This window comes from Nerophis ophidion, linkage group LG01, assembly GCF_033978795.1.
Source record: "Nerophis ophidion isolate RoL-2023_Sa linkage group LG01, RoL_Noph_v1.0, whole genome shotgun sequence".
Taxonomy (NCBI): Eukaryota; Metazoa; Chordata; class Actinopteri; order Syngnathiformes; family Syngnathidae; genus Nerophis; species Nerophis ophidion.
This window is the reverse complement of record NC_084611.1, coordinates 21,416,674-21,428,699: the sequence shown is the minus strand read 5'-3', so window position 1 is coordinate 21,428,699 and position 12,026 is coordinate 21,416,674. Positions and strand designations below refer to the sequence as shown.

The 12,026-nt window shown below is 41.3% G+C and overlaps 1 protein-coding gene across 1 annotated transcript; it reads right to left on the bottom strand.

Annotated features, from left to right (window-relative positions):
- Positions 1–1,431: 1,431 nt before the first annotated feature.
- Positions 1,432–11,942, bottom strand: sb:cb288 (uncharacterized). The gene is made up of 5 exons (XM_061898162.1): positions 11,576–11,942; positions 11,134–11,185; positions 8,265–8,336; positions 5,673–5,757; positions 1,432–5,605 (listed from the first exon to the last, which is right to left on the bottom strand). Exons 1-5 carry the CDS (start codon positions 11,633–11,635, stop codon positions 5,557–5,559), a joined length of 318 nt encoding a protein of 105 aa, XP_061754146.1. The 5' UTR covers positions 11,636–11,942; the 3' UTR covers positions 1,432–5,556.
- Positions 11,943–12,026: the final 84 nt, after the last annotated feature.

The window sequence follows — 12,026 nt, the reverse complement described above, 5'->3', positions numbered from 1 at the left end:
ATGATTACTTCTATGTGTAGAAATATTTATTTATAATTGAATCACTTGTTTATTTTTCAACAAGTTTTTAGTCATTTTTATGTATTTTTTTCCATATAGTTCAAGAAAGACCACTACAAATGAACATTTTTGCACTGTTATACAATTTAATGAATCAAAAACTGATGACATAGTACTGTATTTTACTTCATCTCTTTTTTTCAACCAAAAATGCTTTGCTATGATTAGGGGGTACTTGAGTTAAAAAAAAAAATGTTCACAACAGGTACATCACTGAAAAAAGGTTGAGAACCACTGCTCCAACTCACTTGTTTTACCAGCAGTTTAGAAAACAATGGTTTTGTGCTCAACCATTTTCAGTGGATAGCAAATCTATTCTGCTATACAAGCTGCACACTGACTACTTTGAAGTGTGTATTCTGTATGTTGTCCGCTGATAAAATACGTTGTAGTACAAATGTGAGCGAGTCAGGACAAAATGTTTTGAGAATACAGAAACAGATTGGATCAAAAACAACAAATTTTAGTTTAATTTCAAGTGAACTAACCTCGTTCCACAAGCCAGTCACGATTTCCATATTTGTATCCAGGTCTGAACCCTCATTGCCCTGTACTGGCGCTCAAATGTGCATCAACAAGCAGTTCCTCATTTTCATGCATGTTTTCAACGTGTGTGTATTCTAGCTGACTCGTCACAATTTGAGAGAGGTCACGGCCAAGGCATAGCTGGAACATCTGCTTCCCAAACAGCAACCAGACCACACAACAGCGCTGTGTCACGTGAGCGGGGACTGGACTCGACCCGTCTGAATGCAATTATTGTCCAATGTTTATATTTCAACTATACTCTCAAAAAGGAAGAATTGAGACACGCTCGCATACCCTTATTAATGATATTCATCAGTGTTTTATCATCATTAGACAAACGGTTAATGACCAATTAGTTACCAGTGGCCCAAAAATGACATTTTTATCGATGTTTTTTCAACGAACCTTGCTTAAAATTTATACATACAGTGGGGCAAAAAAGTATTTAGTCAGCCACCGATTGTACAAGTTCTTCCACTTAAAATGATGACAGAGGTCTGTAATTTTCATCATAGGTACACTTCAACTGTGAGAGACAGAATGTGAAAAAAAATCCAGGAATTCACATTGTAGGAATTTTAAAATTATTTATTTGTAAATTATGGTGGAAAATAAGTATTTGGTCAACTATTCAAAGCTCTCACTGATGGAAGGAGGTTTTGGCTCAAAATCTCACGATACATGGCCCCATTCATTCTTTCCTTAACACGGATCAATCGTCCTGTCCTCTTAGCAGAAAAACAGCCCCAAAGCATGATGTCTCCACCCCCATGCTTCACAGTAGGTATGGTGTTCTTGGGATGAAACTCAGTATTCCACTTACTCCAAACACGACGAGTTGAGTTTATACTCAAAAGTTTTATTTTGGTTTCATCTGACCACATGACATTCTCCCAATCCTCTGCTGTATCCTCCATGTATCCATTTTGGTATAAAATCAACTACGAATCCACGCTGTTGTAACACGTGGCTTGGCATTGTCTTGCTGAAATAAACAGGGGCGTCCATGATAACATTGCTTGGATGACAACATATGGTGCTCCAAAACCTGTATGGACCATTCAGCATTAATGGTGCCTTCACAGATGTGTAAGTTACCCATGCCTTGGGCACTAATACACCCCCATACCATCACAGATGCTGGCTTTTGAACTTTGCGCCTGTAACAATCTGAATGGTTATTTTCCTCTTTGTTCCGGAGGACACCACGTCCTCTGTTTCCTAATTAAATTTGAAATGTGGACTCGTCAGTCCATCTTAGATGATCTCGGGCCCAGCGGCGTTTCAGGGTGTTGTTGATAAATGGGTTTGGCTTTGCATAGTGAAGTTTTAACTTGCACTTACAGATGTAGCAACCAACTGTAGTTACTGACAGTGGTTTTCTGAAGTGTTCCTGAGCCCATGTGGCGATATCCTTTACACACTGACGGTTTTTGATGCAGTACCGCCTGAGGGATCGAAGGTCCGTAAAATCTTTGCTTACGTGCAGTGATTTCTCCAGATTCTCTGAACCGTTTGATTTTATGAACCGTAGATGGTAAAATCCCTAAATTCCTTGCAATAGCCCGTTGAGAAATGTTGTTCTAAAACTGTTGGACAATTTGCCTACAAAGTGGTGACCCTCGCCTCATCCTTGTTTGTGAATTACTTAGCATTTCATGGAAGCTGTTTTTATACCCAATTATGGCACCCACCTGTTCCCAGTTAAAGTTAAAGTACCAATGATTGTCACACACACACTAGATGTGGCAAAATTATTCTCTCCATTTGACCCACCAACCTTGATCACCCCCTGGGAGGTGAGGGGAGCAGTGGTGCCATGCCAGGGAATCATTAATGGTGATTTAACCCCCAATTCCAACCCTTAATGCTGGGTGCCATTTTTATAGTCTTTGGTATGAATCAAGCGGGGTTTGAACTCACAACCTACTGATCTCAGGGCGGACACTCTAATCACTAGGCCACTGAGTATGTTAGCCTGCACACCTGTGGGATGTTCCATATAAGTGTTTGATGAGCATTCCTCAACTTTTTCAGTATTTATTGCCACCTTTCCCAACTTCTTTGTCACGTGTTGCTGGCATCAAATTCTAAAGTTAATGATTATCTGCAACAACAAAAAAATGTTTATCAGTTTGAACATCAAATATGTTGTCTTTGTAGCATATTCAATTGAATATGGGTTGAAAATGATTTGCAAATCATTGTATTCCGTTTATATTTACATCTAACACAATTTCCCAACTCATATGGAAACGGGGTTTGTAATTGACCTGACCTAAGCCTTGGTAATAACCTTTAATCTTTTTTTTTTTTAGAATGAGGCCAACAGTGTTATTGCGGCATAAGTAAATAAAAAAAAGTTCAGTGGCCTTTTGACATGACTAGGGTGTAAATTAAAGGCCTACTGAAACCCACTACTACCGACCACGCAGTCTGATAATATTTCATCATTGATATATAAACTAACATTAGAACACATGCCAATACGGCCTTTTTAGTTTACTAAATTGCAGTTTTAAATTTCCTGGGAGTTTTTTGTTGAAAACGTCGCGGAATGATGAAGTGTACGCGTGACGTCACGGACTGTAAGGAATTATTAGCGCTGCTCACACACACAGCTAAAAGTCGTCTGCTGTTTTAACCACATAATTACACAGTATTTTGGATATCTGTGTTGCTGAATATTTTGCAATTTGTTCATTTAATAATGGAGACTATAAAAAACAATGCTTTTGGTGGAAAGCGGTGGATTGCAGCTGTTTTTAGCACCGAGACACAGCCGATGTTTCTTTGTTTGTTGTGAAGCTTTAACACAGAGCGGTCAAGCGAACATGTTTTCTCTACGTCAACCAGCATGTTTTTGGATGGGGAAATTGTGATATATATCTTACCGGAGACATCCGTGGATTATTCGTCATTCTGCAGCAGCTGTGAGCTTGGCTCCTCGGCTTCTCTCTGAGACACAGTGTGTTCAACGCAGCCATCCGACCTCGAGGTATGTCTTTACAATGTTTAAAATTGTGGTGAACTGAATTTTTCATGTTTTTCTGTGTAAGTTTGCACGTCATGTTTACTCTCGCTCTCGCCCACAGTCTGGAGTGCAGCTGACGCTGGGCAATCGTGCACACCTGAAAGCTGATTAGGTGGCCTATTTAGTCTGGGTGCTGACGGCCTGTCAGTGCCGGAACTTTGTATTCCACTGCAAGTTCTCTCGCATGTGTCTTGGCCTCCTACAAACTCACAGTCTTTCTAGTCCGTCTTGTGCACCTCTCAGGTTTGCTTATTTATATCCTAGCCTTGTCTAGCGCCTTTAGTTAACATTTTGTTTCTTTGTTTTACTTCGTGTTTTGAAGTAAGTTATCCTAGCTTCGTCTAGCGTTTTCTGTTCAATTTTTTGGTTGTTTGATATAGTTATTTATTCATGGTGTTTTTGTATTTCCACCATCGCTTTTTGTTTTGGCTATGTTCCACTTCCACCTAAATAAAGGAAGAACTTAACTATATCATACTACGTCCCTGCATCCTTGGGATCCACTCTCCAATTTTCGTAACAAAAATCTCACTAAAACACTATTAAAACAATAAGCAGATAAGGGATCTTCCTGAATTATCAGAGTACATGTGTCTGATTACATCTGAGACACTCACACTGCCGTTGCCCAGAGCTGTCGCTTTTTTTTTTTTTTTTTGTCCGTCGCTACCAATATCCTCAAACACGAATCTTTCATCCTCGCTCAAATTAATGGGGAAATTGTCGCTTTCTCGATCAGAATTACTCGCGCTGCTGGCCTCCATGATTGTAATCAATGGGTGGATGTGAGGAGTCCGATAATCTGTGACAACATGCGCACTACTCCTGGGAAAGGCAGGGCTTTTTTAAGAGCGACAAAAACTTGCAAACCTTATCGTCAATTTTCTCTAAATGGTAAATGGGTTATACTTGTATAGCGCTTTTCTACCTTCAAGGTACTCAAAGCGCTTTGACACTATTTCCACATTCACCCCTACACACACACACATTCACACACTGATGGCGGGAGCTGCCATGCAAGGCCCTAACCACGAACCATCAGGAGCAAGGGTGAAGTGTCTTGCTCAAGGACACAACAGGCGTGACGAGGTTAGTAGAAGGTGGGGATTGAACCAGGAACCCTCAGGTTGCTGGCACGGCCACTCTCCCAACCGCGCCACGCCGTCCCCTACTAAATCTTTCAGCAAAAATATGGCAATATCGCGAAATGATCAAGTATGACACATAGAATGGACCTGCTATCCCCGTTTAAATAAGAAAATCTCATTTCAGTAGGCCTTTGCGGTCTGCAGATGCCATCTTACATGTTCCGCTTTCATGCTGCAAAAATAAACCTGCGGCCTATGCAGGCTTCCTTCAGTTCTGTACACCCATGTTCCGCTGTCTTGCCAGGGTGAACAAGCCCAGCTGGGGGCCGAATAAAAACATGAACACCTTGCAGCAACCTCCCCCCATGAGGTCCTGCCCCCCTATTCAGAAAGTACAGAATTAGTTGGATATTTCACATTTATCGAGGTTCACAGTACACTACAAAATGCTGCGACTCATAACAGAATGTCTGCAGTCATTTAGCAAAGCATTCCAAGGAAGGTTTATGAAAAATATCAAAGGCAATGTTCTTGGTATACCCTCAGAACTGTGCGAGTTGAGGTTCCATACATGAAGGTATTGAACAATACTTTGCATACATAAACACACACACAGCTTATTTGTTCCCGAAGACGTGAGCTGGCCATGTTGTGCCTCACTGAGTTCATAGAGCAAAAACAAAAACCAGCAGGCACGGTTTCCAACATTCAAAAGGCTGCAGTAGGAAAAGCAGAGTTTACCAAAAAAAAAAACTCCTGCATGGTGACGAGGAGAAATGTGCTCCACCTGCATCTCAGTCCACACCTTTTCTAGAAAAACTGGTATTTTACTCCCGTGTCAAATCTTCACACCAACGTTCTTTGGTGAACTCTCGCTCTCACCTTCCGGCGCTTTCTGGAAGGCGACCACACAGGCGAGCGTCAGCAGGAATGGTTTTGTGACGGTGTTTAAAGGCGGTTACCTTTGTGGTGGGGACACCATGCACTTCCACAGCCCGGCGTAGAGGCCCAGCAAAAGTGCGATGAAAATGGCAGCTGCAATAGCTCCTGCAAGCACACACATTTAAAGGGGAACATTATCACTAGACCTATGCAAGCGTCAATATATACCTTGATGTTGCAGAAAAAAGACCATGTATTTTTTTAACCGGTTTCCCAACTCTAAATGGGTGAATTTTGGCAAATTAAACGCCTTTCTGTTTATCGCTCTGGTGGCGATGACGTCAGAACGTGACGTCACCGAGGTAATAAAGCCGCCATTTTCATTTTCAACACATTACAAACACCGGGTCTCAGCTCTGTTATTTTCCGTTTTTTCGACTATTTTTTGGAACCTTGGAGACATCATGCCTCGTCGGTGTGTTGTCGGAGGGTGTAACAACACTAACAGGGAGGGATTCAAGTTGCACCGAAGATGCGAAAGTGGCAAGAAACCTGCCGCCAGACCCCCATTGAATGTGCCGGAATGTCTGCACATTTTACCGGCGATGACAGACATGGCACAGAGAGGTATGGATAACCTGCAGATACATTTGCAACGATAAAGTCAACGAAATCACAAAGGTGAGTTTTGTTGATGTTGACTTATGTGCTAATCAGACATATTTGGTTGCGGCGTGACTGCCAGCTAATCGATGCTAACATGCTATTTACCGGCGGTGCTGAAGCAGACATGGCACAGAGATGTATGGATAACATGCAGATGCATTTGCAACTATATTACGTTTCCTTCCACCCACATTTAATGCGAAAAAAAACACTTACCAAATAGACGGATTTAAGTTGCTCCATTATCACAAAATGCGAAAGTCCTGATCGTTTGGTTTGCACATTTTACCGGCAATGCTAACGCAGCTATTCGGCCATGCTATGGCTATGAATAGCGTCAATAGCTATTCGCTCAATAGCTTCAGTTTCTTCTTCAATACTTTCATACTCCAACCATCTGTTTCAATACATGCGTAATCTGTTGAATCGCTTTAGCAGCTGAAATCCGAGTCTGACTCTTGAATAAACTTAAACATGTCTGAAACTGTTTTGTCAATAAAGAAACATGTTAATTGAGAGCTACTGTGTTTTCTTTCCAGATTAGTCGCCGATAAACACAACCAATATAAACAAAATACGAGTTCAGAAACGCTCACAATAATTGAGGATCAGGGACTATATATTGTCAGAAAATGACGCGTGCAGACGCCTATAACGGGCAATGTCATTGGTTGATAGTAGAGCTAGCCAATCTTGTGCCTTCACACATTGGCATTATATTTTTCGCGGGAATTCTCTGCCTTGTACTGATAACTAGGTCAGCGCAGAGACAAAAACCACGAGTACCTAACCACCCCTATAATTTTCTACCTGGATTTAAACGATTCACAGATTTATACCAAAATGGAGACATGGATGATACAGCAGAGGATTGGGCGAATGTCATGTGGTCAGATGAAACCAAAATAGAACTTTTTGGTATAAACTCAACTCGTCGTGTTTGGAGGAAGAAGAATACTGAGTTGCATCCCAAGAACACCATACCTACTGTGAAGCATGGGGGTGGAAACATCATGCTTTGTGGCTGTTTTTCTGCTAAGGGGACAGGACGATTGATCCGTGTTAAGGAAAGAATGAATGGGGCCATGTATCGTGAGATTTTGAGCCAAAACCTCCTTCCGTCAGTGAGAGCTTTGAATGGTTGACCAAATACTTATTTTCCACCATAATTTACAAATAAATTCTTAAAAATTCCTACAATGTGAATTCCTGGATTTTTTTTCACATTCTGTCTCTCACAGTTGAAATGTACCTATGATGAAAATTACAGACCTCTGTCATCATTTTAAGTGGGAGAACTTGCACAATCGGTGGCTGACTAAATACTTTTTTGCCCCACTGTAAAGGGAAGAAGATTAAGAGCTGTTCAGTAGGATTTAAGGTCCAAGCTTACATCACACTCAATTTTTTACTGCATACCTTTGGTAAGTGCCGGAGTGAGAAGAGGTTTTAAAATAATTAGCGCATGCTTACTTTTACCGCAAGACTTTGGTAAGCGCAGGAGTGAGAAGAGGTTTTAAATTAATAAGCGCTCCAGCGCCAATTCAAGGAAATACGGTAGTTGAAAACTGAACTGCCTTCTTCCTGGATGTTAATGAAATTATAAGAATGCTGCCTCTTTTTCTTTCACTTCACAGGTGTGCCTGAAGCTCATCGAGAGAATGCCAAGAGTGTGCAAAGCAGTAATCAGGGCAAAGGGTGGCTATTTTGAAGAAATTAGAATATAAAACATGTTTTCAGTTATTTCACCTTTGTTTTGTGAAGTACATAACTCTGCAATGTGTTCATTCATGGTTTAGATGCCTCAGTGACAATCTACAATGTAAATAGTCATAATAACAAAAAGGAAACTCATTGAATGAGCAGACGGTGCGTCCAAACTTTTGGCCTGTACTGTGTATTTGGTACTGATAATAATGCTTTAATTTACACTCTGCACACTGAACAGAGTCCAGCTACCATTTCAACTCAAACTGTTCTCAATTTTGCAGGTTTTCTTTGCTTACCAGGAATGATACCATTGCTCGTGTCCAAAGCATCGTCTCTGCTGGATGGACGAGCAGCTGCTGCAGTCGAACCTTCATGTGGGGGACAAGACATTACAAACTGAAAACCGGGATTCTTGAAAGAATATTGAGGCAGGCAATGATTATAAATACATTCAGACAAGGGCAGCAGGAAGTTCTAAAGATATTTTACAAATGTGCACACATGGTGTGCTATACAGTGCTGTTTGGATACCGTACTTGCAATGATAGTATAGGTACAGTAGGTCTAGTATCTATTTAAATGTTGTTCTTATTATAGGCGGAATGTTACCGCTACCTCTCAATCAAAACTAATACATACTTTATTAAATGTAGAAACATTACTATACATCACTTCATAGGCACCGATCCCATGTGTGCTTCGGGGTCGAGCACCCATGGACGATGCGGAGCACCCACGTGGGACTGATGGCGACTTTCAATCGTTAAAATCATTTTTAAAGAATCGTCATTGTTGTTAATTTTGTGGGCGAGTTTGGTATTTTTTACGTGATAAAAAAGTCAGAAATCATATAGTCTATAAATAACTTAGCCTTACCAATACTTTACGGTGCCTGATAATGAAATAATGACGCAATCATCTCGACTTACAAACCCTGTTTCCATATGAGTTGGGAAATTGTGTTGGATGTAAATATAAACGGAATACAATGATTTGCAAATCCTTTTCAACCCATATTCAGTTGAATGCACTACAAAGACATGATATTTGATCTTCAATCTCATAAACCAGGGGTCGGGAACCTTTTGGGCTGAGAGAGCCAAAAAGCCAAATATTTTAAAATATATTTACGTAAGAGCCATATAATATTTTTTTTAACACTGAACACAACTAAACGTGCATTTTTAAGTAAGACCAACAATTCTAGAGTATAATACGTCTCTTATTCTTTGTAATTACATTGTTATTCTGAAGCTAACTGTGGAGGGGGCGTGGCCTGCAGGCATGCAGCGACAGGTGCGTAGACGGCCCACCTGGGCCTTGTTATCTAATCACCTGTCGCTCTGTTATAAGTAGCAGCCAGGAGGGGAGACTAAGTTGGGGCTGGAAATACTATTGCTGGAAAGCAACTGAGAGACTTATTGAAAAATAAAACAATATTGTAACCCTGAAACAGGCTCTCATGTCAGGGCTTGGGGGTCTGAAGAACCCCCAGGAGGGCAAGCCCCACACTAACCAATAATAAATAAATAACGTCTTACCATTAACGCAACTTCTTGAACAGGTGCGGTAGGAAACGGACGGATGGATTAAAAATGCACGAGAATGTTTTATATTTTGAACATTATTTTTAACACTGTGATTACAAGTGGAATTATTCATTACTTATTGTGTTAAGCAACGTCAGCTCAGATTTATCAGAGAGCCAGATGCAGTCATCAAAAGAGCCACATCTGGCACTAGAGCCATAGGTTCCCTACCCCTGTCATAAACTCTTTTTTTTAATGCAAATAATAATTAACTTAGAATTTCATGGCTGCGACACGTGCCAAAGTAGTTAGGAAAGGGCGTTACATCACCTTTTCTTTTACTGCTGGCTCCACTTTGGACGGGACTCTCGCTACTATATTGGATCCACTTTGGACTGGACTCTCACGGTTATATTGGACTTTCACAATATCATGTTAGACCTGCTCGACATCCATTGCTTTCGGTCCCCTAGCAAGGGGTGGGGGTTGCCCACATATGCGGTCCTCTCCAAGGTTTCTCATAGTCATCATTGTCACTGTCACCGACGTCCCAATAGGGTGAGTTTTTCCTTGCTCTTATGTGGGCTCTACCGAGGATATCGTTGTGGTTTATGCAGCCCTTTGAGACACTTGTGATTTAGGGCTATATAAATAAACATTGATTGATTTTAACAACACTCCATAAACATTTGGGAACTGAGGAAACTAATTGTTGAAGCTTTGAAAGTGGAATTCTTTCCCATTCTTGTTTTATGTAGAGTTTCAGTTGTTCAACAGTCCGGGGTCTCCGCTGTCGTATTTTACGCTTCATAATGCGCCACACATTCTTGATGGGGGACAGGTCTAGACTGCGACGGGCCAGTAAAGTACCCGCACTATTTTTTTTTTTTACAAAGCCACGCTGTTGTAACACGTGCTGAATGTGGCTTGGCATTGTCTTTCTGAAATAAGCAGGGGCGTCCATGAAAAAGATGGCGCTTAGATGGCAGCATATGTTGTTCCAAAACCTGTATGTACCTTTCAGCATTAATGGTGCCTTCACAGATGTGTAAGTTACCCATGCCTTGGGCACTAATACACCCCCATACCATCACAGATGCTGGCTTTTCAACCTTGCGTCGATAACAGTCTGGATGGTTCGCTTCCCCTTTGGTCCGGATGACATGATGTCGAATATTTCCCCCAAAAATTTGAAACGTGGACTCGTCAGACCACAGAACACTTTTCCACTTTGTATCAGTCCATCTTAGATGATCTCGGGCCCAGAGAAGCCGGCGGCGCCCTTAAGAGTCATATAACTTGGTATTATCACGCCCTCATTGGGGTCCTTCAGGCATTGGAGGGGCTGTCACGCCAAATGTCTTCCGGGGGGAAGGTTTTTGGAGGGGTAACAGAGCCCTGCAACTCGTGACGTCACGCGCACATACTTCCGGTAGAGGCAGGGCTTTTCTATTAGCGACCAAAAGTTGCGAACTTTATCTTCAATGTTCTCTAGTAAATCCTTTCAGCAAAAATATGGCAATATCGCGAAATGATCAAGTATGACACATATCCCCGTTTAAATTAGAAAATCTCATTTCAGTAGGCCTTTATGGAGTCCATAATATGGAGTAGAAATGACGAAGAATAAGCTCACCATTTTTCTGGAGAGCCTGCAATGTCTGCCATGTCAGATCTGGGTCAACCATCTGGAGATGCATGAGAAATAATGACGTATTAGCAAACAGGAGATAAGATGTAATGTGGCAGACATGTTTATGAATGTAGAGCGCAAAGAAGGTAATTAAATACTTCCGGAAGTGGACCACTACAGCAGGCTTGGGACAGCACGCCAGCAAAAACTTGGCGCAGGCGCAAAGTAAACATTTCAGATAAAATAACGTGAAACTGCAAAATTTCATTTACACAAACAGAAGCGTGAAAATCACAATTATTTGACTCAAATATACAGTTATATGTGTCGGGGGACACTTAATCAGTGTGAAGTCGCCCAATGAAGTACGTAAAGTGAAGTTACGAACAACAACAAAAAGTCTGCTTTTGGTTGATTTCGTCTTCTGTACTTTGTTCTTTCTTACCTTCGATGTGTTCGCGCTTCTGTTATTGAAGTTGCTGTTGTGTAGCGTCTTAGTCCACATTTTGAGGTGGCGCGGTCAGGAAAATGTTCAGCGCATGTTTGTGTCTCTTTCATACTGCGTGCGATGCGTTCACGGACCTAGTTAAACCTCGGACTGTTTACAAAAACAATGATTGACTACGACTTTTCGTTCCTAAAAATAGTCGTTATTGTACTTGTGCCAATCGGAAATGTATATGTACGTGGTATAAATGTACAGACAAGGTTAGTGGACAACGGTAGAGGAGAGAAACAGCGTGTTTGAATAAATAACCAGCTTTCGTAGAACCTCAAATGGTGCTTCGTCTCCTCAATGGACATGCTTCGGAAAAAAGGCTGAGTTTGCCGATCGAACATCGGCGACTACAGACAAGCTCATCTTCACATTGTGCACATTCACACTTAGATAAGCA